At 37.6% G+C, this 27959-nt stretch overlaps 1 protein-coding gene across 1 annotated transcript; it reads left to right on the top strand.

Moving 5' to 3' along the window:
• Window positions 1-247: 247 nt before the first annotated feature.
• Window positions 248-26402, top strand: ANAPC10 (anaphase promoting complex subunit 10). Its single transcript, XM_062493060.1, has 4 exons — window positions 248-362; window positions 1650-1740; window positions 2490-2610; window positions 26099-26402. Exons 1-4 carry the CDS (start codon window positions 248-250, stop codon window positions 26327-26329), a joined length of 558 nt encoding a protein of 185 aa, XP_062349044.1. The 3' UTR covers window positions 26330-26402.
• The last annotated feature ends 1557 nt before the right edge of the window (window positions 26403-27959 follow it).

The raw sequence follows: 27959 nt of genomic DNA, 5'->3' as shown, positions 1-27959 counted from the left end.
TATATGTGGAACCTCTTAGATATATTACACTTCTATAGTCTATATAGTTATATATATTACTTTATATGTGTAAGTAAAATAGACATGCAAAAATGTATGTGTATATATGTATAAACTACATATTCTGTAGGCTGTTATGAAACTGAGCCAAAGAATTAAACTGCCTGTGTGAACAAACAAAGCCCTTTAATTTTCCCATCAAGCTAAAAAATATGTCAACTAACTCACTTGTTTTCTCTCACTAGAAATGACTACCCCAAACAAGACCCCACCTGGTGCTGATCCAAAGCAGTTAGAGAGGACTGGTACTGTTAGAGAAATAGGCTCACAAGCAGTTTGGTCTCTTTCATCCTGTAAGCCAGGTAAATCACAACAATAATGTAAAAAATGGAATGTACATTTATGTTCTGGATGGAAGACATCCACTGCAGTAGTGTAGGATGTGGTCACTACAAATAATGCTGGCCTTCTCTGTATGTGATACAATATAAAAGTTATAACTGTATCAAAAATCTTACTATGAGGACCTATCTCATATGAACTAAACAGAATTCCTGCATATTTTACATTATTTTTTATTATTTATGCAGTGAACAAACTAAGCTATGTGAGCAGAATCACACCCAGCACACTGAAATTGTTTCTATGCCTTGGCAATTTGTCTGAGTGTCTTCCATTTTTAACTAAGGGTGACCTAAATGTTCTGCCTGAACTTTGTAGCTTTGTGTAGGCTCGGCCACTACAGGGTAGTCCTAAAACCCTGCAAGTAAAATGACCCTGTGGTCCTGAGGTGCAGTTAGTGATACCTGCTGTAAATATCTGAAAATCTGTATTCTTTTCCTTTGGTGGTTTAGTTGCTGTTTCAGAAATATCTGTTGGGAATTGATCAGCTGTCTTGATGCGGTCTAGGGTCAGTGGTCCCTTTATGTCACAATATCATGTTCAGGCTGAATGACTTTGGTCTGAAATCCTGGAATATTGGAGAAAGAAGTCTCATGGTTTTGTTGCTTAAATAGTCTGAGGGAAATTTTTTATTGCAGATTAAACTTCAGCTATTATGTTAGAACTACAACTAGTGTGGACAATCAATAAAAAGGATGTGATTAGCAAAAGGGCATAAAATGAGGGAATAGAAAATACAAAGCTGGAGTTGCTTCTTCAAATGTGATAGCATTAAACTTTAGGAATATTGTTTTTGCCACTTATTGCCTATTCTGGCTAGCACTTGAAAAAGCAAAAATATTTCAGGATATGACTTGGAAATAAAATGTTACATTTGGCTAAAATTTTAGAGTGAGTGGTCTCTGCTAATGGTTTTTCTTTAGTTCAGAAGTTAAGTTACAGAAGAGGTGGAAAAATCTAACTGTTAATTATTGCTCTGGCAACCAATAGGAATTATTACTTAACCACTTGAAATTCCAGGACATGTTGACATGGATTTGCACCCCACAGACCTTAGGAGTATTGAACTCCTGCAGATTCCCCGATTTCATTTTCATGTCAGAAAAGCATAGGTGCACCTTGGATATCTAGAAATATTTCCTAATATGTTATAGCTTGGGAGGCATTCATTTTTAACAGTTGAAGAAGAGCTACATTTGCATCACAGAAATGGGATGTTTAAGATTATCACATTTTCTTTTTCTTAGGGTTTGGAGTGGATCAGTTACGAGATGATAACCTAGAAACTTACTGGCAGTCAGATGGATCACAGCCTCATTTGGTGAACATCCAATTTAGGTATTAAAATATACTCCCTGTGGGTTCGGGTACTTTGTGTAACTTCATATTGGTTGCCATTCAACAAGATAGGAATTCTGGAAGTGCAAGAACTCCTGGGTTAGTTCTGTTGCCCAGCTGGTAAGAAGTCAGATAGCATTTCTAAAAATGAGATTATCAAATGTTGTGATCACTAAATGCCTAAATAAACAATGAAAAGGAATGTTTAATGGTATGTCAGTTGTGACAGCATCACATTTATTCATGTGACTTACGTCCTGATTTTGTGTCTTGGAGTGTCATTTGGAGGGTAGATGACTCCTATGTAACCTAAGAGATGAGTTTGAGAAACCTTTTTTATACCATCCTGTGTAGGATGCTTTCAGTACTTTTTCCTTAGCCAAACTTGAGATGAGATGTTTGTTCCCTTTTTTTATTTACTTTCTTGAGAAGGCCTTGGTCTAATAAGAGAGCCCATATTTGAAAAGCCTAACTTAAGCTTCATTATGTACAAGTGCTTGTTTGACATATGCTTCTTGGTATACTGACATTTCTGAAGGCAGGCAAAGGAGAATGGTGAAAATCAACTGTGTGCATAATTTAATGTGAAAAATCACCTAGTTTTTCAACAGTAAGTTTCTTATGAATCACTAGACACACTTATATTCTCTTTCAGAACATTTAAATCCTTAGTTTTTGCAAGCTAGCAACAAACTCATCTTGAATATATTTCTTTGTGATGCTTACATAGCTTGTGTTGCTTCTTGCAGAAGAAAAACAACAGTGAAGACCTTATGTATTTATGCAGACTACAAATCTGATGAAAGTTACACTCCAAGCAAAATCTCTGTCAGAGTAGGAAATAATTTTCATAATCTCCAGGAAATCCGGGTAGGTCAATAATGCTTTGCATTCTGTCTTAAAACAGTTATCTCTTGTTAGGACATCTGATGTAATAAAGTGGTTTTTTGGAGGTAAAATATGGCATTGTGCTTGAAGGGGGAAAATGGCTGGATTTATTTTGATGTTTGGTTTTAGTTTTTGTCTTGTAAATTTAGAAGACTGGTTCCTGTTTCTTTTAATCAGACCCTTCTACCAGACATTATTATAATTGAATATGTTCATAAATTTTTACTTTTGAGTGTTTTTTCTAACCTTTTTCATCTTAATACTGGACAGTCACTGAGATGTAAAAATTTTGGATGGGATGCAGTTTTTTAACAATATGAAGCAAAATCCAATTTTCAGCTCTTCATATCAGCTTAAGATTTTGAATGAGACACAGTTGTAGTGTTTTGTTAGTGTTTTTTTTATAAAATGATCAAATCCAGTATTTTTTATGGTGGTGCTTCTAGTCAGAACTGTGATAAGATTTGAGTTGCTTTAAGTGCTTAGTTTTGCTTACCTTTTGGTTAGCAGTAAAAGCAGATTTGAAATAATCCATGATCTTGGTAGACATCCACCTTGGAAACTAATTAGGTTACTCATAGGCAGGTATCTTTGCTCATTCTGAGTCAGGGTAGCCTCATGTTTCAAATTCCTCTTCTCTGGAACTCAGCAGTTATTAGCTGGTATTTTGGGAAGGTTTAACTTACCAGCCTTATATGCCAGGTATTGCAATAACAGGAGGATTGGGACAATGAGAAAAGGGTGGTGCTAAATGGTGGCTTGAATTTTTACTTCTGGGATTTTTACTTTTTTTCACTTTGGTTTTCAGTTCCAGCAATTCAAAGTTCCAAGAGCAAGTTGTAAGTAGAAGGTTGTAGATTCTATGAGAGTAAAAAAAAGTGTAGTAGAGATGTCTGATAGTGTTGTGTATCTATCTACATCCTTTCGCTGATTTGTGATGTTCTCTCAAGTTTGGACCTATACTTTTATCCTGAATCTTAAATGGAAGGCTAGTGATGTGCTTTATTTTTATTTAATTTAATTAATCAAATACTCTTTTGGAAGAAATGAATCACCACATTATTTTGACTTTCATCAGCTGCAAATTCTGCCTTTCCCTCTTCCTAATTGTATCGTAGCAATCTGGGAGCTGCGCAGTATCTGAAAAGCAGCATCTGGATCCTTTCCCGTTAGGCTGCGGATCAGTTTCCTGAGTATCCACTAGATGTCATTGTTGTCCTTAATTATCACTTTGATTTTTGCACTTTTATCTGCCCTTTCAATAGCTAAATAATTGTTATCCTTTCTGTAGTCATGCTTAGTACAGCAAGATACGTCTCGCTGCCTAATTTAAGTTTCTCATACAGTGGTAAACTCCCGCTCTTGAGGGTATGTGTGTTATTAACATATTAAAGATCTATAAAGCAATAAAATGTAGAACAAGTGTATTAGTTTTCTCCAGTGTCTCAGACAGTGTTTCTTTAGCTCCTTTCTTGCCAAACACGGGATTCTATGCATAATGTATGTAGTTAAAAATGATACTTCTATATGAAACAAGTTACTAGCTTTTTTTATGGTATGTGAATGTGACTATAATATAATGCATGACAGAGTAATTCTTATGCATACCACATGTTCATGTGCTTTTTTTACTTCCAAACTGAGAAGAAAATATGGTCACACTTCTTATTAATGAGATACAATACCCTGATGCTGTAAAGTGCTTGTGACTGTCATCACCATGATGTTACCTGTTGCTATCAATTTTAATATTATATAAACTGCTTGATACTGTTTCTTAAACTTTCCTTCAGTCCCAAAACTTTCTTCAGCTTCTCTGACACATGGGGAGGTTATTAAAGCAGTGTGAACTGTTATGAGCTCTTTACAGAAATCTGCTTAATTATACAATGATTCCATTGGCTTCAGTACTGATTAACTGGGTAGAAAATCAGGCTAAAGCATTTTATATTTTTCCATGGATGCTTGCCCAAGTCATAGTGTCTAATGAATGTGTTTTCTTTCCTAATGGTCTCATTTTCAACACAGTGCAATATGCTGTTAGGCTAGACTTTGTCACAAATATAAGATCAGCTTTAGTTTGTATTCTAGTATGTAGGCATATCTTCTTTGGAACCTAAGATGAATTTATTTTCTGAATGAAAGGTTTCTTTCTCCTAGTTTGTACTCCACTGTAACGGTGAGAACAGCCTTTGCAATCTGGCAGGATTATTCCCTTGCCCACTGCAGTTAAGGTGTGCACACTCAGCCTTCTCCTATGACTGAAGAGCCTTTGTATCACAGCTGTCAAGCTTGGAGAGCAGATATTTTCTCATATCCAGTCATGAAGTTTCCCCACATGATGGGGAAAGTATCTTGTCTGGATAGACAATGTACTCTGTAGAGGCATTTGAACAGCATCTGGACTCCTGAGGATATGATTTAAGTTATCACAGTTGTTCATGATATGAAATTAACCCACTGCAAATGATGTGAATGAAATGCTGTCTGTAAGAGATCTCTGATCTCTTCAAGTGATGCTCACCTGTTGATTGCATTTGCATCTCTGAGACATTTGGATGCTCAGCAGTTCATCGTGTTGTAAGAAGACCAAGTGTTTTGATGCTATGTGCAGGTAGTATTTCAAGGTATATACTTTATCCATATATAATCCATATTACATATGGATATACACACCTTGTAGTTACAATGGTTTCTGCTGTCAGCCTATAATGTGGGGGGTCTTTACACAGACTCAGGTGAAAGCCCTCTAATCTTAATACAGCTTTGATGGCAACAGTGTGAGGTCTTTGTTTTAGGTTTTTCTTTGATTTTTTTTTTCTGGTTTTCCTTTGGACTGCTGTCTGGTTTGTTTTCTGCCCTTTTTGGCCTTGCCTGGTGTTTTGTAATTAGGTGCCAGCACAGCAGCCTCCCTGGTGGCCTGGGGTTGTGGCTGAGCACCACGGACAGGGCTCTTTCTTCACTGTTGGAAGAGTTTCTGCACTAGAGAGGGGAATTACCAACTGGAGGAATGCCTAAGCTGGGAAGCTTTTCCAAGAGGTAGTTACCTACTGTAATGCCTTTACTCCTGCAATGTCCAGTGACTGTAGTGAAGAGGTTGGACTTAGCCAGGCATTTTCTAAAATCCAGCAGTGAGCAATCTTCACCTGTTTTCTGTATGTGGAGTAAACTTAGATCCTGAGGAGTGAATACATGGTACCTTGTCATAGGGCTTTTGCAAGGTAATCAGTCAAGATGATGTATTCTTGTGAGTCTCTAATCAAACATCTCTAAGGTGTAATTTTAAACTGCTTTCCACTGAAGGTGGAGTACTGAGTTGTTATTCCTTTAGGTTCCTGACTAGGCTTCAGGTACTTTGATTAGAAACCATTCCTCTGTGTTCTTTCTTCTGTTCAAGAAAAGAGGCATTTCTGGCCACTAATTATTCTTTGGGTTCAGAGTGTCAATTAAAAATAGTTGGCTTTCTGCAAGCTACTCTTCATGCCAAGAAAAGACTGAGTAAACTTTAGTTTTATAGAATTTCAATCTGCCTTTCCTGTCTGTCTCAAGGATGCTTCGTAGACATAATCAACACAGCAGTTGTTCATTTTGATTGTTATCTTGCTGTAAATGCTGGCTGAGTATGGATTTGTTTCATCAGGATGCACACAGGACCTCTTCCTTACAGCTAAAGTGTACTGGTGCTGGAAATCTGCAAAGCAGGGGAGTAGAGTGCTCCACTGGTATTGGTTAGTTATTAAACCTTGTGATTGATGTCAAGGGTAGGAATCAGATTTCAGAAGCAGGGTTATTTCCATTTGTACTCTGTACAAATTTCCACCTTCCAGCAGAGAATGTTCTGTGAATTCCCAACTGGGATGTTCACATGAACTCATCTTTACAAAAAGAGGGCAAATTAAATGATGTAGCATTGCTGTTTCCTGCCAATATCATCATCATCATCACAGTAGGTGATATGACCTTTTCATCATTCATGTGCATATGGAAATAACTAATATTGCTTCAAACTGTGGAAATTATGAACAGGATTACAATTTTCCTGCCCTTTGATACTGTAGAATGGTAAGACATCAGAGCAGAGCTTACTGTGCAGTCATGAAAATGCAGTTATTGAAATAGCCTTTTATGCATATGAGGTACATGTATACAAATAGAGACACATTAGAGCTAGTAGAACAGTGGAAGTTTATTTTGGCTCACATGCTATAAAATTGTTAAGCAATCTTACCTTGCTATGAAATAGTATTTTAAGAGAAATAAGCATCTCTTCTGTAAAGGAAAACTAAACATGGCTTTTATACTGTGGTACACGTTGCATATAAAAGATATTCTTTCTTTTGTATCTGAGCATTCAGAAACAAATCTATGAAGGAACGTTTTCTTGCCATGGAAGGGCTTAATTAGGTAAGTATACCTTAAAGAGGCCCGGTATTTTTAACTCTGTCAGTCTGACTTCACTTTCTGAAGGAGAGGAAAAGCCATGTGAAACAATGTGACAACAGCTCTATGTAAGGCAGGAAGTTGATGAAGTACAGAGCTTTCCTCGAGAGAACTGAAGTACAGAGAGCCTAGGAAATGATCGAAGCACTGAGTGTTACATATGTGTGAAAGCCTCTCCTGCACTTACAACCCTTTTCACGATTATTCATTTAAATTCCACTGTGGAAAAGAAATTGGAAAATCACTACCCTCACAGTAAAGAATTTCTTGCTAGTATCTAAACCTTAGTTTAAGGCTGCTCCCCCTTGTCATATCATTACATGCCCTTGTAAAGTGTCTCTGTTTTTCTTTTTTCTAGGCTCCCTTAGGTACTGGGAGGCCACAATTAGGTCACACTGCCACCTTCTCTTCCTGTAGCAATTTTTTGATTACCTTGTTTCATCTCTTTTCTGTGCATGAAGATCTAGTAGGAGGATTTGAAAAGATTTCCCCCAAATCTTTTTATGTTAAATTTTTTTTCTTCTGTAAAAATCTTTCTGGTACTAGGGGCTTAAAAATTCAAATTTTTAAAACTATATGTTATCCGTGCAGGTAAACTGTCCTCCAGCATGATGGGGGAATTTTCCATTGGCTTTAATGCAAGTTTTAACTACTGCATTCTAGTTACAATACAAATTCTCTGGTGGACATGAGCGTGTTGCACATAGTGCTCTGTGTGAGAGGGGAAGGAGCCAGATGCTTGAACTTTTTCTGTTGAAAACCATATTCTCTAGTAGTCTTTTGAAGTATGTAGGATTATACTGCTGTTGTAGAGTAGTAATCATATTAGTTAGGGGAAAAACTGCTGGTTTTCCTTGATAGTTTCTTACCTTCTTTATATCCCTGAAAGATTCATTCAGGGAAGTCTTCAATAATGGAGATCAGTGTACCAATAGACCAGCCCCTTTACCATTCCCATTTAGTATAAATGAAGGATCTCGTCTTCACAAGAACGTATTGTTATGAAGGGAATTCCTGTATGGTGAAGGGAGCACACGTGTGTGTTAATAAAAGTTCTGTGAGGGTAGGGTCTGTCATTTTTCCTCTTTGCACGTTTTGCCAGTGGTGTGGTTATGCTGCTCATGTACAAAAATTCTAGCTAGACCTGGGGAATAGTCTTTTTTTCCTACTTTTATTTTTAACTCTACCAACTTCTGCAGCGGATTAACACAGGCGCACACACATTGTCCTTCTAGCTTTTGTGAAAGCATTTTATGTAGCCTTCAGCCCTTAATGCTACATATAGCTTTGTTTCTTTTAAACCATGACTTTTTTTTCTTTTTAATGCCTGGATAGAGCAGAGATGCTGATCTGTCTCCCTTTGAGAGCAGTACCAAATTTTTTGAGCTCTTAGAGTGACCAGTCAAATTTCTGTGTTCTTTAGCTCCTAGGAATTGGTCCAAATATGTATATTGATGTACAGTAGATCATATCTATTTAAAACAGTAGCCCCCATGCCCTTCACTGCCTGAAATTTCCAAGTTGTAATCAAACGTATGTGCTATCAGGCTAAGGGAAGGAAAGCATGTTTTTGTTTTACATGCTCAAAATGTAGTGAAAATCCCAGTGGACAGTTGTGTTTACAAGGGTAACTGTCTGCATTCAATTGTGGGTTATAAAAGTGCTTGCTTGAATAAATACACAGAGCTATCAGACAGAACAACCAATAGTTCGTTGGACTAATTGACCTTGTCAGTAGAATAGAAACACTTGCAAATAAAATTCCCATTGCCAGCAAAGTTGCAACTGAAAACCCCTGAAGAAACTGTGTATATCCTCTAACTATCTTGGAATGCAATGATTCAGGCAGCAGACATGTGCAGTGGGAGGGGGCGGGGGGAGTGGGAATCATTAACCAAGAAGAGTTGTAACGTACCAGCAGTTTCCAGTGGGCTCCTTTTTGCAGGGTGAGGCTGTATTTATTCCTCAAGTAACTAAGTAGTTCACTTTCCATATTCAGAGTTATGTTTTCTACCAGTTGTTACTACTTTTACCACCCCTTGTGCCCCCCTGTATGATTTGTTTTGATAGTCTGCTTTTATTATAACATAGCCTTTTCAGAAAAGGCAAAGGTGTTTGGCTGGTAACCACAGCATGTTGTAATGAGGGTGGAGTGTGTTTGTCATTCTGCAGCAATGGTTGACTTCCATGAATGCCAGTGTCTATAACCACACAGGCTGTGGCAGTTTATCTTTTTAAATATATTCAGATTGCATAACAGGGGAAAAGAATCACAGTAAATATTAGAATATCTGGTCTTCCAATCAAAATCACGATGGAAACATTTTTTTTTATTTTACCCAGTGATGAGTCATGTATCTTCCCATAAAAAAGGAAAATATTTTACTTCAGAAATAAGTCTTCACAAGTGAATTAGTCATATATCAGACATTTCCTTTTAAAAGTTTGGATAATGTCACACAGGTGGAAGTAGTATTAAAAAAAAAGGCAACGGTGAAGGACACAACAGGCTTCACTGTGTACTATAAAAATATGATTTTATTTTGGTTAGAAAACAAAACAGGAAAAATGGCATTTGGAAAATAAAGTCTGAAAAACAGTCCAGTTGGCTGCTAAATAAACTTCAGGGATGAGGGTTTAAAAAAAAAAAACACCAAAATTTGTAAAAGGAGGTGGGGGGGGAATAGTGTATTTCACCTTAAGTAAGGGACAATGTGTAATAAGGGATTTTGTGGTTTTACAGCTCGGTGCATGTGTTTGAAAGCTGTTCTCTCAGCAACGTGGGTGGCAGGTTATGCTACCATATAATGTATTGTAGTTGGCTCTCCACACTTGTCAGGGTTAGCGTTCAACCATTCGGAAAATTTTCCCATTGTTCTATCATGTGAACCAAGGCTAGTGTTGAATTCCCAATAACCTTCTGCAGGAAAAAGAAGTTTAATTAGAAAGTTTGAAATTTGATTACTTTTGTTATTGTCTTAATGCACTTCTCTCTAATTTAGGTGCTTATCTGCAAATGCAATCAATTTTTTGCTCAGAAAGATGAAAAACAAACTTAACTCTGTACTGCAGTTGCTTCCACACTTTAAAAAGAAAACTTGTATACTCAATTCTGTCTTTCTTCAGCATTAACACTCTATTTCCATCTTAAACATGTTTGCTTTAGATGGATCATAGCTTTTGGCAGCTACTGCATTTTTAGCAAATAATACTGTTTCTAGTAAGAGTTGCAAAAAAAAAAACAAAAAAAAAACCCAAAAAACTTTGTGTGAGGTCCTTGTAAACTGAACCTTGGGAACGTTATGTTATTTCTGTATTTTCCCTTCTTTTGTGCTTCTTCTCTATTTGTGTCATGGTTATAAATTACATCGTTTGAACTAGAGAATTAAAAACATTTCATTTTGGGATTCCTGTAATTTTAAAAAAGAGAATGTTTGTTTTGTGTGTATTCTTTTTTTTTCTTTTTACCTGTTATTTCAGAGGCTGGCACACAGAGAAATAAGCAGTTATGGTATTGAAATTCCATTGTGCCAGCATCTCCGAGGCATAATCCAAAAAAGCCAGAAAAATCGCCTGCTGGGTTGTATGAAGTAAGCTTGTGTGAACATCACTGTCTGCTGTTCACACATCATTTTTTTTTTACTGGAAGTTCCTCTTGGAATAAAGGTTCTGTGTTTGGAGCGTGCCGTGGGATACTTGTTGGTCAATGGTTTTTCAAAGTTTGTAGGGATTTCTAATTACAGTTTACCAGTGTAGGCTCACTAGATACTTCTTGCAGATAATCATTAATGTTTCAGAAGTAAAAGAAGCAAGCAGGGATTTGGCAACATGAAAACTGTAACATGAAAGATCTCTGTGCTCTTCTCTTAGTTTAAGCATTCTCTCTCTAAGACTGAACAGGGGAGGGAGGAATAAGGTGGGTGAATGGAGGGGGAGGTGACAGCATGACAGAAGACACTCACATTCTTAGTTTCCCAAATTCAATATTTAACCCCTTCCCTCCCTTCCCCCTCATTTTTAATGCAAGTATGGTGTCTAGTTGACATTTTAAAACATCCAAGTGCCTCCAGCATTACAGCTTATGGTAGGTGTCAGTGTGATACTCATCTAGAGCATCTTCATGGTGCTCAGTCAGGTCAACCTCCTCAGCTGACCAGAATTCATTAGAACTGTGGTTTACAAAACATGGGATACTGTGCACTTGCAAACTGGAGCACGTAGCAACATCTGCTTTACTCTTGTGTTTGACCTCTTTGCACTTGGACAGAAGGATGGAGACCTTGGTAGGTAAACTGTTTAATGCAGCTTTTTACTTGGGTGTTTGGAGGAGTTCCTGGGCACATAAAGCTTCAAGGTTTGAACTAGGGAAAATGAGAATCTTTGTCTTTGTTGGCTGGCTGTATCCTTTATCAGCTTTTGGGGGAGTGGACTCTAGACACCTGACCTTGCAATTATTTAGCAGAGCAAGGAGGTAGGTACCATTGAAGAAACTGTCTGGAACAAGGGACACACACTTCTTTGATCTTAAAAAGGCAGCATGTTAGGAAGGAGATCTTGGAAAAGTGCAGCAGACCTGTATTTGGAAGGGAAATTACATTTTTCTGTTGTAAAGTGTAAATTTCCTGCATACTGCGTGGAAATTGTTAAATAAAGAGCTATTTCTCTCTCTCATTTTTCTTCTTCTTCTACCCTACCACATTCTGTAGTTATGCTCCTTCCCGTTCTGTAAGTTCCTTAGGCCTGAGTAATTCAAAATGATCTCCTCAGGTTTTGGATTCCAAATGTGGTAACATTGTGGGAGTCACACCACCATCTTTTGCTTGAAGGATATAAAACAGTTGTGTCAAAGCTGACAGTAACATGCTGCTCACTCATTCCTGCTTTCTTCTTTCTGGAGAGGTTGCTTACCATTGGGAAACTTCTTGCCTTTAAGCTACCTTTTTCTACACTGTGAAATAGGATTGGGAGGATAAAGTCAGTGAATTATAAACAATCATCTTTGATTTACCTGATTGCCTTCATAGACTTAACTGCGGAGAGTAATCCTTGGGGGGAGCACTAGATATTTTCAGACATTAAGAAGTGCTAAATACATGCAGCAAGGTCAAATCCAAGACTGATTCTGATCCTTCTGGCTGCTGCTACAAGCATAGTATTAAAATCCACCGAAGAGTAAAGCCATCATTGAACATTTAATTTGGTTTAAGCATAAGAAAAGATACGAAAGGAATGAGAATTTTCTTGGATACCTAAGACAGTTTTATGCTATCATCTCAACTGGTGCTGGTCAGCTGCCACAGCAGACTTCATTTTCTGTTTAATTTGAAAACTTGTAGGCACCAGCAGCTGGAAAGGAAACCTCCTGTGACTGGGTTCACCACCCTTTGCCAAACCAACAGCTTGGCAGTGGGGTGGAGGGAGGAAGTGGCCCTAATTTAGATGGAATTAGGAACCGATTTGCCCACCACTTATTATTCTCTGTATGTGTGGCTTCTATGGTGTAGAAACTTTATTTGCATCTGTGCAAATGCAGTCACACTTGGCTGTTTGTAGTACATGCTGCCTTGTGGCAAAGTTATCAGGTGTTACTATTAATTAGGATTAAAGAAACCCCAAAATAAATCCATTAAATTCACTGGATGTGCCACACATTGTCAAGTCAGTACCAAAAAAAACCAAACAAAATTTTCCATAAATTCAGGTAGAAATAAAGGAACACTTGTATTTCTTATAGGTGTATAGGTATATGGGGGGGTTTTATAATTACAGTCAGCTTTTTTTTTTGTTTGTTTTTTTTTTGTCATTCTGAAGACTAAAATTTTAGTGAAAAGCTGAGATTATTCACAGTGTCACTAGGAAAGTAGTTTTGGGAAGGAATTCTGTTGATGTGGTAAATTAAAGCAATCCTCAGTGTTCAGAAGAAAATGCTACCTGGCAGGTGGTAGCGATCTAGAACAAATCCAGGGCTCTGGAGCAAGAGACTCAGTTGCTTCAGAGCTACCAGCATGGCAGTCCTTTCCAGAGGGAGGTCTTGCTCCCTTGATTACTGAAATGTTATTTGGGTCAGGGATCATGTGTCTGCATGTAGCTTTGATGAGAACTGCTACACAGGGTCTAAATTCAATTCTTTGCTAAGTTTTATTGGGTGGGAAGGGATTGAATGTGGTGTTACCCTGTTCCTTATCTCAAGTAGTGCATGGAAATGTTTCTGTAGCTATGAAGTATAAATTTATTTCTTTCTGAGGGCTGTTCTCTGTCTTAATCTGTCATAAGATAACCGAGATCATGTGTTTGAATCGGAAAAACCTTTCCCAGGCTTTTTCCATTTTCTGTGCAAACACACAGGAGAGGGTGGAGTGAGAATAATAATGTAGCATATGTGTCTGGCTTGAGGGCCTGTGCTCGCTAGCTGCCTTCATCCAATTCCTAAAGTAGGTTTATCTAATAATCCTATTTTATTTCAGAATGAATTCTGGAGTGTTTTATGTCTCATGTTAAAGGAATGTTAACAAATACAGCTTTTATTGAAGTTTTTTATGAATGCTGTTGCCAGTGACAGTTTTTGAGTGAATCATGTGGCCTAGCCCCCAATACTTCTTTTTTAATTATTATTTTTCCCCCTCTGTATCTATCAGAGATCAAATTCATCTGTTAGTATGAAGGATTTTTTTTTTCTACTAGCAAATGCAGAAAACCTTAATTTGTTTCTCTTAATTGAGATTAATTTGTTACTTCTTAGTAGGATGGTGCTGCTTAGCATAATGTGAAAGGAAAAAATCAAATATTGTTTTGTGTTTTCATTGTTTCAAAAAGAGTTGCAATTCAGTAGCAGGAGAAACAATGTAGTAAAATTTTGATGTAGAGTTCCTTCTCCTTGACCAGGTCTCTGTTGTGATTATGATGGTCAACATGTAGAGGTTTTCATAAATTGGCTTTTGGTAAATCCTGCATGCTGGGGTGGGAACTTCTGTTGTGGAATTACTGGACTGTTTTCTATTCCTTTATCCTGTCATGAGGAGTTAACGATTTACTTGCATAGCAGAAATAAATTAAGCAGAGGAGCATATGTAGCCACAGGACTTGTAGATATACAGTAAGTCACATAGATTTGCAATCCAATTCCATCTGCTTGTTGTTGACTGCACTGTGCTAAGCAGTAAGATGACACCCCACAGTAGCTCTAGACTTAGGACATAGCAGGCCTGCTGGTAAACAAGTTTTTAATTGTCTCATTCTCATGCTTTGTTTTCCACTGCCCCCTCATTTTTCAGGAGCATGCTTAGGATGTAAATTTGTTTTGATTCTTACACTGTTCATGGTGAAGAGCTCATGTTCTTGGTCTGTAGGATGTAGCACCAAGGCTTTTGCAGATGCTGTTAGCTGCAGAAATGCTGTTGCACTGAGGGAGTCATTAGCCCAACAGTGTATAGCACTACTGAATACCTTTTTAAACTGTATATTTTTGAGTGAATGGTGATTTGAGGGACCTTTGACTCCCAGAAAGAAGTCAAGAAATGAAATTCATCTAGATTGAAAGAAGCAGAAACTAGAGTCTGACCTCCACATAAAACAACAGAAAAAGAGCCTTGTGGTTTTTTTGAATACGCTTTCTTATCGATTTGTAGGAAAACACAAGCAAAGGGTAAAAGCTCTGCTGCATTGTTCCAGTACATTAAAGAAATTCTGTTTAGATGTAAAATTAAATGCTTCCATTGGGCAACAGTTCTGAGTCCAGCTTTGCAAATTTATGGATGTGTATTCTGGCTCACATAAAACTATCCAGCTGAACCTCTGACAGATATATTTCTTTTCTTTTAAAGTTCATTCGTATGAAAATATATCTACAGTGAGACATGTTTATGAATTTGGGATCTTTCTGCGATGAGACTCTGCTTTGCATTTTAAATTTGCACAAATAGTTTTCACAACAGTCTTCTGCATTTATTTCCGATGGGTAAATATTCCATGAGCTGAGTATTATGCTCTGGATCCTGTGCAATGCTACTCTGCATTTGCTTATTGTGTGCTACAACACACTTGAGTAATCTTGAAGTTTATCAGGTTCTGCCCTACTTGCCTTTACTGAGCATCCATGGACTCCATATCCAGACATGGAAATATTTGCATACTGTACTTCTGCAGGATTTGGGGATTATTTACAGTGGTTTGGGGTCTTTAAATTCCTTGATTTTTGGGAGAGGCAACCCTCTGTAATTCTCAGAAACAATCCACTCCTGTGAAACCAGGAGAAACGCTTTCCCTTAACTGCAGTGCTTTTTGTGTCTTAAAGCAACAACTTGTCCTCTCACTGGTAAAGAATGAGTAGGGTTTTTTAATTTGGTACCACTTGCATATAATTTGTTCCAGTCTTTTCCTGACAAATGAAGTTGCCCAGGAGCTACAGGAGTCTTGTGTAACCGGCGAAAAGAGCCATGCAGTTTTGTGGGCCTGTCTTCTGATAGAATATCAGAAATCCAGTTCTCTTCAGTCTATAGTAATAGCTCTTTTCAGTGAGAGGAATGAGGGTTTTTTTGGTTTTGATGTACTTTCGTCCCCTCACCTATAAAGAGTGCTTGAGAGCTAGCTACTACTAATCTACTACTATGGACTATTTTTAAATTATCTTGATGTTCCCTTTTTTATTTTTTTTTTTAATTTATTTTTGTTTACATTTGTTCTTTTCCCATATTAATTTTCTGCATTCTCTGGGATGCAAAGTGGTGCATGGCATGAAATGTGGTCATTAGGTTATTGCTGCTAAGTTATTTGAGATGGTTTGATAGAGAATTAACTCAGTGTGGCCAGTTTTCAGGCGCTTAAATCTTTAATATTCATTGCATAATTTTTTTTTTCAAATACTTACTTTGTATAATTTAACTGTAGCTATGTCTAGACATATTTCCTGGATATGGCTAAACAATTTTGAAGGTAAATTATGACCTGGGTTTTTTTGCACTTTCATACAAACATAGTATCGTTCCATTATGTTAGGAGAAATGGGAACTGCAGACATCTGCAATACAATTTTCATCGAATTTGCAAACTTCTGCCCCTTTGTAAAATTAGTTATTTCCCAGAAATGTTTTCCAGCCTTAACTTCCATTTGCAATCAATTTGTGCAGTGCACCCATAGAATACATTTATATTGTTCCTACTTGTACCCAGCATTTCTAGTTTGAAAAAAAAATCATAGGACTTCTCCCTTTATGCTTTACTATCTACTAGGTTTTAATGTGTTCATTCTATTTGCCTTAAGGTCCTCCTATATAAAGCTGTTGTTCAAAGCAGTTGTTTCTTGCTCACAGAAAACTCTGTCTATACTCCCCTTCTTGGAAGATTTTGTGGTGTTAACCATAGAGTCATTTAAGTTAAGTCATTTAAGTCATTTAAGGCCTTTGCCTCTGAGATCAAGTTTGGCCTGTTCTGTTAACTTTCATAAAAGGCAGCTGCTTTGTCCCATTCTTCAGTCAGCAATTCCATTTGTAATGCAAATTCACCTGAGGTTCAGAATGTTTTTTTAAATATATGTTCAGACTTCTTTGCAGTAGAATGTTCCACTACCCCAGTTCAATCTGTTACTGTTCTCTTTGTGTAGCTGCCTGCTCTTTCATTACTGGATTCCCCTGCCTCTCTTCAGTAGATGGTTGAAGTGCTACTCTCTTCCTGTGAGTGGCCTGACTCACCTGGAAGTTGTAGGAGATGATGTCTTTATTTTGGATGGGTGCTGCTCTGGAGAGAGGGACTAAAATTTCGGTATCTCAGTACAAGGAAATCTTAGGGCTTTTCAGTGCTTGTGGGGAGAGAATTCAAATGTATGACTAAGAGACAAGCAAATGAAAGTGCTGGTAATGTATCATCTTAAGTAATTTTTAAGAAATGTGTGCCCTATTTCCATTGTTAGGAAAACCTTAGTCCACATCCTTAACCAGATTTTTTTTTTTTTTTTTATTCCTTTGTCACTATTTTGTATTTTGTGTTATGACTAAAAACTTTGGAATGCAGATGGTACTATTCGTTTGAGTGAACATGGCAAGTTGTAGTGGGTTTTGTTATGTCTGATAGTTGCTTTTTTTTCCTGCAAGCTTCTGATACCTTCCTTTCCTGCAAGCAAGGTAAAAGTAACTGAGGGTTTTGAAAAGCACTCCAAAAGTTACTTGTATTGGTTGGTCATCATCTTCCAGATTCCTGCTTAGAAGTATCCCTACACAGTTACCTTGTGCACATGGGGCCTCCTCCTTAGTTAGTTACTTGTCCATAAAGTGAAGAAACATTGCAGTATGATAAACTTTGGTTTGAAGTGCTTCCTTAGAGGTATAAAACATTTGTTTTCACTAAATGAGATTTGCACTTCTTTCTAGATGTGCAATGCGCAGTGTTTATATTTTATAGTTGTGTGGTGTTTATATTTTATATTAATGTTTTTGGTTGGTTTTTGGTTTTCTAAATGTACTGTTTCTTTTCTCACATCTGCATCTATAATACTCTAAGCTACTGCTAATTTGAGTTGTAAAGTACCCTGGTTAAAAAAAAACATATTTAAAAAGTCCCTCATTCTTCTTTCAGAATGCTGGAATTTTGAAAAGACTTGCAGCAAACCATGGATTTTCTACAACTCATTTTTAAGGCCAAACTGTCCAGATGCAGCCTGTTCCAGTATGTCTGCAACTAAAACTTTGCCTAACTAGAAATTAGTACCAGAAATAGGTCAACTGAGGCAGAAAGCTTGCTTTGGGCTGCATTACCTGTTTTTTGATACTGTCAGCCCAGTCACCACTCCAGAGCATAAGCTCAAGAATTTTTTTGTAGCTTTTTCATCTTCAGTGTGCTGTCTGCCAAGCTCAGGTGAAGTAGCAGGTTCACACTGGAGCCAAGTCCCTGTAGATGTGAAGGATTTCCCCTGATACCAGGAATCTTCTCAAGAGCTGCAGTGCCCCTGCATGGCATTCCTGTGGATTGTGGCAGCTGTGGAATGAGATTAGGTCCCTGCAGGAGAATAGTACTGCACTTAGGGTGTATTTGCCTTCCTCTCCTCCATTCTTGACTGCTTCCTAAATGAGTTATGAAACCCATTTTTCTTTAAATCAGAGATCCAAAATTTCACAGCTGTTATGGCTGATTTCAACTGAAGACAGTATTCCTTCTGGAGCAACAGATTACTGTTAAGATGGAATCCCTTTTAGCTGATACCAAACTAAACTTAGATAGCCTCCTGCTGTGGGTACAAGTTTTGCTTTGGAGTTTTAGGCCTTAATTCCATACTTGCACATATGAAACTCCATTGTAGACTTCATTGTCATTCTGTATTTGCTGGTTGGATCATTCTGCTTTTCAAAGAGACGGGGAGAAGGTTTTCTGTTTTTTCCTGAAGTTCCAGTGGATAGGATGGTTGCCACTTAAAGCGTACACAGCATAGCAATCCTTCTCTAATGAGTTCTAATTTATGGACGTGTGCATAAAGTTTTATGTGAAAGGTCAAATGACCTCACTTAACAGTAGGACTTCAAAAATGTGGGACTGAAAAGCAAACTGTCCAGGACTGTTGAAAATTTCCGTCCTTCTCTGAAGCAATATATACCTCTTGAGTATGACCTGCCTATCTATTGTTCTTCACAGAACGTACTAAAAAGAAGTGCATATGGCACAGCAAATGGGAAAACAGTGTTTCTTTCTTCCAGAGAGACTTTCCTAGTAAACAGTCTGTGACAAATTCCTGATGGTTTCTGCAGGTAAATTCTCTAGAATGAAGAGCTGTTTTCAGCCACTTTCTACAGAATGAAGTAGTCAAAGACTGCTGTCAATTTTTTTTCCCTTTCCTTTTGCTTATTTTTCCTGCCACCCAGAGTTAAGCAGACAATATTTTCTGAAATTGTAATTGAGTCAGACAGTTGTGGCTGACAATTTCACAGAGGCTGAGCATTTGGCAGGTTATTTGTTTGTCTGTCAGGCTGGATGTACCTGACTATGCAAGTGCTGTGAGCAGATGCAGAGGTGGGAGTGTGATGGCCAGGGTGGTGGTTTTTTTAAGTACCACGGACAGGGACCTCTCCACACGTGTCCAGACCATCCATGACTTCATCTGTCAGGACTTTTGTATGTGGGCTGTGCAGCACAGCCTTGATCCTTTTGCAGGCATCATTATGTGGGATTCTTCATCACTTGGTGATTTTGAAAGAGCTGTTTTTCCTGTGAATCCATGTCCTAAAGCTCTTGGTATTCCACAGTGTGTGCCAGTGTACCCCATTTCCTCCATTTGACAGTAGGCTTATGTGCACACTTCCTCATCAGAGGCTCCCCATCATGTCTAGGACTTAATTGTTGTCCTCTTATATGTTCTTCATCTGACTTCAGCAGATTTCAAAGACAGACTATGAGGGCATTCATAAAGCTGACTTTCCTTGTTTACTGTTCCATGGATTTAACTTCAACTCTGCCTAACTTTATTCCTGTTGTAATACTGAAATTCTGCCTGAATCATCTATGTACCTCTTAGAAGATATTGCACTGGTTTCTTTTTAACTGTATGGGGAAATGATAATCAGGACACCTAATTCTAAAGAATATCAAAATGAACCAGTCACTGAGACTATTTCATGAGTTGGTTGGTGAATCATTCTGCCAAATGAAGTTTAGGTTGCATTATACATGGGTCAGTTGGCATCATCCGCTCCCTTCAGAAAGTGGCAATTGGACACAGCCCACTGACATTGTCCAATGTGTGTTGTGCTGCTCAAGTAATCCTAGACTAAGGATTTGCTTTTCTGGATTTAATTCTGGGATTTAATTTTCTTCCTTTTCTACATATTCTTTATAGTTTGGTCTGATTGTTTAGTTGTCTTTATTTTAATTGCATACTACTTTATAACACCTGGGCATTGATTACTTTTTAATGTTTTAATCTGGAGCAGAATAGTCTGAAGGAGGTTCTATAAAATTTCTAGCAAGGATCTTTTGGACCTTTTTTCGACCTTCCCAGTCTTCCCAAAGCTTATTTGTTTCACTTTATTTGAACAAAGAGCTTATAGGATATTAAAAGATAGCAACTTCTGGTGTTTGCAGGTTTGATTCTCTAATATAGCTTATTCTGAAGCTGATCTCCTGTCTCCCTGAATCCACAGCTGACTCTTCCTGAGGATGGACTGTGCTCCTTTTGACTCTTCAGGAACTGCTGTTTAAAAGAATGGAAAACTTCTCTTGCCTAATGGACTGAAATGAGATTTCTTGACCGTTTAAGGAGGTGGCTGATTAAGACCACAGAGGCACCTCCTTAGGTGGTCATTGCTTCATCGGAGCACACAAGTGTGCTGTTCACAGTGGGTCCTTTGAGCCTGTTGCTGTGTTCTCTGTTAAGCTGCTAATGTGGTGTCCTTCCTTTGGCTCACTTGGAACTCGCCAAGTTTCTTTTGGACATGCTTCATTTTTTCTGCTGGAACTGGTGCATCACTGCTATTAACTGGTTCTCTTCCTTCCTAAGTGAAGTGATGGCTGAAGCCCAAGCTCTGCTACTTCATGTGTTGACAGTTCCAATACTTGGAATTATGCGGAGGCACACAGATTCTCAATCCTGGTAACTAAATGGTAGGACATGGCAGTTATGGAAACAGAATTTTGGAAGTTAAGCCAGCCTTCTTTCCCCCTTGCCAATTGTTGTGAAAACATATTTGCATAACTGTAAAAAAACAATGACTAAACAGGAAAAAACCTTTTCCTACATGGGAAAGTTCATGTGTCAATAAATATTTAATTTCTGAACATAGCATTTCTTTTCCCTGAAACGTAGTTTTATAATCTGCTGCTTGGAATAATTCATTATTTATTGAGAACACCTGCTTTGAAAAGCTTAGGTTTTTATAATAACTGTATTGTAAGAACTAGCTAAGCACATAGAGAGACAAAATTATGTGTGAAGAAGAGTCTAGCCACTACTTTTAATTTCTAGTTGGCTGAATCACTAAAATTAAAAGCAGCTTTAACAGTTTTATGGGAAAAGTAGAAGGAGTAAAATCAAATGCTCTTTGATTTTACAGCCATTTGAATGTAGTAGTAAAGTTGATAAAATGGAAATTTGATGAGGTACAAACATCTCAGAATTGTGTTTATGCTGAAGCTGTGATGGCAGCAAGGATTCTCAGCTTTCTGTCAGTACATAGGTCCTCTTCTGCACACCCTTCCCAGAGGGAGAAAACTAAGCTGCTTTTTCTTCCTATATGTGTTTGTTCCCCTGAACTGGAAGCCCTGTCTAGCACACATCTGGGATGTGTTTGTAACTACACTGAATGTGAAACTACTTATGAGTGAGTATGAGTGAGTTTTCTCCTCTATATCTTCACAAAAGACACCTTTAAAGGGCAGGAAAAATCGTGTCTTATTTCAAGGATGTTAGCTTACTGTTAATATAGCTGAAAACTTGGGTTGCATTTGTAACCCTAGCAGAAGTAGCAGTTAGAGTTATATGCCATTTGGAGACATCACAGAATGTAAACAAAATATCACTGAGTGTTGAAAATAAGTCAATATTCAATTCAATATTCAGTTTAGGTAGGATGAATACAACAGAAAAGTGTTCTTTGGGTAAATAATTTCCTAGCTTATAAGGAGGCTAGCGACTGTAGAAGCTTCTTCTTAAAAGCTCTGGTCTTGTGTTCAGTCATCACTCTGAAGTGTGGCCTCAAGTTGCCTTGGGTTTTTTTCTTTTTTCTTTCAATTTCTTTTGTTGTGTGGTTTGCATCTTCTATGGTAGGACACCCATTAGTTGCAATAGTAGCCTTGCCAAATATGTATGGAATTCTGTAGAATCTCTGGACTGTACAATGAAGTGTAGAAAAAGGGCTGTTAAGTAGGCTGGGGAGGAGAATTCCATTGAGTACATTAATTTTCCTTTGGCTTTCCAAATAATGTGGATTCCTGGAGTTGGGAGTATGTGTCCATAGGTAAAGCTGTAGCACGCAGAGGACAGGAAAAATAAGAAAGCAATGGAGAGAAAGCAGGAGAAGAGCTAGAGTATAACAGCAGCAAGGACAAGTGAGTGATTTTTCCATTTCAATTTTTATCCCTTTGTTCTTTTATTTTGACTTTCATGGTCTTCTTGTTTTCCAATTGTCACAAAATTTATAGTATTAGAAGCCAATATAAAAAAGCCACAAACCCTGGGCTTTTAGTATATTATACAGTAAGATTAATCTAGAGCTGCAGGAGCTGTCCTGAGTTACCAATACTGAACTTGCAATGATTCATACCTATGTTTTCCTTTAAAAAAAAAAAGAAAAAAATACTTTTCTAGAAAAACACATAACCAAAAGAAATTTTTAATTTCACTCAACTGATTAGTAATAAAGCTTATTTTTAGAAATTTCTTGGAAGACAGTTATGTCTGAGTCTTGATCTACATAAGATTAAAAATATAGGAGCAAACTTAATCTGGTATTTGCTTATAGTGGACTGATGCTATAGAACTGAGGTGAAATGTAAATCTATCTGTATATGTGTGTGCCTATATGTATACACAGTGGTCTGTGCTTTTAAAGAACGAGCTTGACTTTGAGCAAAGTCAGCTGACATGGATTTTAAGAACCGTATTTATTATGGGTGGAGCTGCCAGTGCCACCTGTATTAAAAGTTGTGTGACCCTTTCCATTTTAAGGTTTAACTCTTGGTTACTTTGGCTTTTGCCAAAGTTCAATTCTGACAGATTTTTCCATGCCAGATATCTGCTTTGGGTTTAATTTTTAAAAAGTTTCAGCCAAAGCAGTTCTGTTCCAAGAATAAGGCTAGTGAAAAGTATGCTGTTTTGCTTGTGTAAGAATATTCTGGTGTCCTTCTTTGATGCTCCAGTGCCCCCAAGCTCTAAAGCAAGGATTTGAAATTTGGCAATAGTTCAGCCTTTGTGTTGAGGATGTGCCTTTTGCCTCCCTGTAAAAATCCACCCAAATTTCCAGACCAGTTTACAAGGCTTTGAAAGATTGCCATTTGCATGGGCTTAATAGGAATTTCTTAAAACTTCACAGTAAGCTTCCTTTAGATTCTGTTCACACTGGGAATGCTCCAGGCAGAGTAGAGCTGCATATTTCATCCCACTTCTGCTAGGAGTTGTGATGGCTGGGTCTGGGTGCTGACATTGAGCTAGGAGTGGGCAGCATTGTGTCTTCTATCACCCCTGCCTATTCCCATGTCCTGTTCCTTCTCCCTAGTGATGGACCTGGGCCCTCTGGAAAAAGAAACTGTTTAATTCATCTTAAAGAGCATGACAGATGTGGAGGAGAAGAATTTGGGAGAGAGTGTGTGTCTGGTTTATACCATTCCTTGGTCACAGAAAATGTGTGTATCATACTGGCAAAACAATACTTCCTTTTCTACTGAATGTTCAGTTTGGTTTTGTTGCAGTTAAACCTCAATAGTTGAGTGGGTATCAAAGTTTAAATGAACTATGTGAGAATCAATTAAAAAAAAAAAAGGTTATACTCAAATGTCAGTACAGGAATGTTATTTAGAGGGCAGAAATCAATCATTTAGAGCTCACTTTTTCAAACATTAAAGTCTGACGTTTGCAACTTCATCACAAGTGTTGTGTGTTTTGTCCAAGAGGCAGCTGTTTGCCTGGAATGGGGAAAGGGTCCTATTGTGAAGATGAGTCCAGGATTTGTAGGAGTAAAGGTTATGTATTCATCTGTTAGGGAAGTTGAAAAATGTGAAGTGAGGGAAGCTGAGATTTGGGGAAAAAAAAAAAAGTCTTTGTGGCTAAGACAGTTCAGTGGTGCTTGACAAGTTGTATGCTGTCTGTGCTCAGCTGTGGTGTTTCTACAAGAAGCACTCAAGTGACTGTTCCTAGGTGGCTGCTCAGACTCTGTGTTGTGGCTGGCTTGAGTACTTGTATCCATTTTCAGAAATGCAGAACTGCAAGTGAACTCAGTGGGAGCTAAACCTCCTCTAAAATCCTGTATTTTAGTTAAGACAGTAAAACCCGGCTCAGAGTATGTGAAGTTTGACACCTGGAGCCAGGGAGCCTTTTAGTCTAATTAACCTAATGCCTCAGTTGCCAGTTTTACAGGTGAAAGACTAACTTGTCCCATCCCTGTAGAAAGACTTGGGGGGAAACTGGTTTCCTTTGTAGCTGGACTGGAAAATAGCATGATGTAAATAGAGCATGTAACCACCTCCCTTGATCAGGGATGAAACAAAGCATTGAAAAATACGCCATACTTTTATCTTTTTTTTTTTAATACTGTGTAAATGAATCTATTTCATACTGATCCAAGCATAAAAATCTCAGTATCTTAGCTCTTGAATTCAAATTTTCCCCTTTGAATTAGCAGTCCAAATTTGTAAACAGTGAGAATATTAAAATGCAAGTTCAATTTGCAATAGCCTTTTAATTCTCTTCAAAATCACAGTCACTTGACCTTAGTAGTAGTTGAATAAAGCATTAGGAGGATTCTCCTCCTCTGTTTACTATGAAGATGGAGAGCATCCTTGTTTACTGCCATGTCACCATGATAAATTTCACCTTTGTAAAGATGCTTCAACAAGACATCCTTTTTTATCCCCTTGTAAAGGCAGCCATTACCTGAAGTTTCCTATATTTAAAAAAACAACAAAAAAACCCCAAATTAAATGGACAGTGTTACAACAAGTAAGTGACTGTGTGTTTGTGGAAATGTCTAGCTCTCAGTGAAATGATTTGCTGCTAAGGTTTAGTGAATTTAATGCTTTGGAAATAATTTTTGGAGAGTCTGCAGCTGTGGAGAGTTTTGGGTTGTGGTTTTTTGTTGTTTTTTTTTTTCCTTGTCCTTTCTTTTAAGGTGGAGGTGTAAAAGATTTTTTTGTTTGCTACTTTAAGCTGAAGTAGTCATCTAACTTTTTTACTTGTTTTGTGGGTAGTTTTCTCAGGGTGTCTGCTGCCTCTGAACCAGTAGCTCTCAGATGGCTCTTTTAAAAGCTTCAGCATAAACAAGGCATTTGACAAGATGTGTCACGCAGTAGTTTTGGGAGAAAGATGGGAATTTAGAGTGGCTCAAAGCACATACATCTTCCTTAGGGGAACTCAGCTGCTAAGAACAGCTCTCTTATTTGCTTAGCTGTGTGAATCCACTTGCTAGTGGACAATTGTTTTGTGTTTTGTTTTCTTTCCCCCCCCAAGACTTCTGTTTACTTGTGTTCTCTTCCATGTGTGTTTTGAGCTTTGCTTTGAAGTTGGGCAGCTAGCTTTAAACAAAAGCTGTTACCATGCTCTGCATAGGATCCAGCTTGATTTCACTTGTGTCAGCGATGTGGTTTAGAGTTAACAAAATGCTGTTCTTTGTTTGCCTTGACATTGGATTGTGTAGGATTAAAATTGAAAAAGAAAAAATCATATCACACTGGGTATATTGTATAAAAGGCAAGTCAAATATGATTAGAATGTGATTTAATGGTTGTGCAGCAATTATTAATTGCCCAGGCATCTGTCTTGTTACATGAGATGAAGTTGGAGGTATCCTTTCTTTTTTTCCTCTGTCACCTTCCTTTTCCTCTTCCCCAGTCCCCGTAATAATCTAAGGAATTTCTGAAAACCTAGAACTTTATGTGCATTTAGTTTCCTATGTAAGTCACTCTAGTATATTGTACTTCAGAGTGCCTTAATAAAACAATTTAAAATGCATATTTTGTCATCTTTAAGCATTTTTCTTCAGTAAGAAGGCCCAAATGCTGCACTTTTACTTTCTCAAATTTGTACTGAAGCCTGTATTCTTTTATACTGATTTTTATTTTAAGGTTGGGGCACAAAATGGGAAGTAGATTCTGAAAGGCAAAAGCAAACACAACTGCAGACAGCCAAATTTGTATATGTTTACACAAGCAGTAAATTAGCTATGAGCATTCAACTCTGTTATTTCAAATTAATTTGAAACATTTATTTTTTTTTTCAAAATTACTTTGAAAAAGTATCTGCAGTCTGATTAACAAGACTGCTGTATTAAATGGGTTTAAAATGTGATCTTTTACATGAAGCATGTGAAGTGTTTCTGAATGTTTTGCTCTTCTGTCTTGTTTTTGACAGCAACTGGAATTAGTGGAGCCCAGTGGCTGGATCCATGTTCCTCTAACAGATACTCACAAGAAGCCCATTCGCACCTTTATGATCCAGATTGCTGTTTTAGCAAATCACCAGAATGGAAGAGACACTCACATGAGGCAAATTAAAGTGTACACCCCTGTGGAGGAGAGCTCCATTGGTAAATTTCCCAGATGTACAACAATTGATTTCATGATGTATCGCTCCATCAGATAAAATTTCCTCATGAGGAATAATAAAGGTATTTTTTCATGACCATATCATTGCTAAAGTATTGAGATACTTAAAGAGCAGGGTTTACTTCAGTGTAATTATATGTTTATGTTTATACTTTGTATGATTTTTGAAATAAAGATAATTTTGTGTTACAATATGTTGTAATCTGTAATTTTGTTTGTTTTTCTAGGTGTCTGAGTGCTCTTGTACTCTCTGAGAGGGGAAAAACAATCCAGGCACTCTTAAAAGAATGTATTTGACTGGGTAGGAATCAGTAATTAATTTGATAATGCATACAAATAGTTATTTCCTCTACCCAAAAACTGCTCTTTAAAAAGTTGCTTGTCTTCTTGAGCAGCCATGATCTAAGGACATTACCAGTAGTATTTTCCCGTTATTAGGTGTGCTAATGTGTTGTGCTCTTTTCTCTAGAGGGTTTTTCTGGCTCAGTGGCTGTGGGCATGGATTTAGTCTTTGTAGCTGCAAAGTAAATCATAGAATTACAGAATATCTCCAGCTGGAAGGTACATGGAAAGATCATCAAGTCAAATTTGCCGCTTCTTGCAGGACTACCTACAACTAATCCATATGACTAAATGTTGTTCAGATGCTCCTTGAAGTGTAACAGACTTGGTGCCATAACCATTTTCCTGGGGAGCCTATTCTAGTGACTGATAATGCAGTGAAGATGACAATGACATGAAGAAAACCAAATATTTGCAAATTATTCAGCACAGCATATACATTAGTATAGATAAACTGAGTGTAGGTTATCTAGAACATGATAGCTGTTTAAAATAAGTGGTTTGGGAATGCTCTGGCACCCTACAGCAATGTAGGAATGAATGTGGTGGTCCAATGCACCTTCTAAATTACTGGGAACTTGAGTATAGCACAGAATTTTTTTAATGTGTGCCTTAAAACAAAGGGCATTGCAAGGAAAATGCGTGCTCTGTCTACTTGCTGTGAGTAGGAATATTTAAGACCTCTACTAATGTCTCATAGTCCAATCACTAGTTGTTTAATCTTTTAAAAAAATTGAATAGATTTTAGAAAGGTGTTCAAGGTTTCTTTTAAAATCTTCAGTACTGATCAAACTCATTCTTCCTCATAGCACCACAAAAGATGATGGTTGATCCAGAGCAATCTCAGCGAAGGAAAACTTTTGTCACTCTTCTTAATTGTGAGCAAGAAAGGCTAATAATTGTGAAGGCTCATCAAACAATGACACATCATCCTGCAGAGGAGAAAAGAGGTGAAATGGAGGAAAAGGGGAATGTTGTCAAAGATTTAACTATTGAAATTTGTTTTATATTGATGAAGTTGTTGTTGACTGAAAAGTTTTATCTGTGGCTGATTTCCACAGTATTTAGGAGGGCCATTAAGTAGAGCATTTCTTGTAAAGAACCTTGTAGAGGAGTGCATGAATAGTTTGGGGTTTCTATTTAAATGTGGATTCAGTCATTTCAGGAGGACCTTAATGGTACTTTACCTTTCCCTGTAGAGGATGGATCAAATGCAGAATTCCTGTTCAGCAGAAGCTGGCTGAACTTGTGCCTTTCACCAAGTCTGTCGCTTCTGTGACTTTTCTTATATGGTGTCAGGGAGTTGTACGTTCCTATTCACGTGA

The sequence above is a fragment of the Cinclus cinclus genome, chromosome 5 (genome assembly GCF_963662255.1).
Source record: "Cinclus cinclus chromosome 5, bCinCin1.1, whole genome shotgun sequence".
In the NCBI taxonomy this organism is placed as follows: domain Eukaryota; kingdom Metazoa; phylum Chordata; class Aves; order Passeriformes; family Cinclidae; genus Cinclus; species Cinclus cinclus.
The sequence above is the reverse complement of the archived record's forward strand: the minus strand, read 5'-3'. Positions and strand labels throughout refer to the sequence as shown.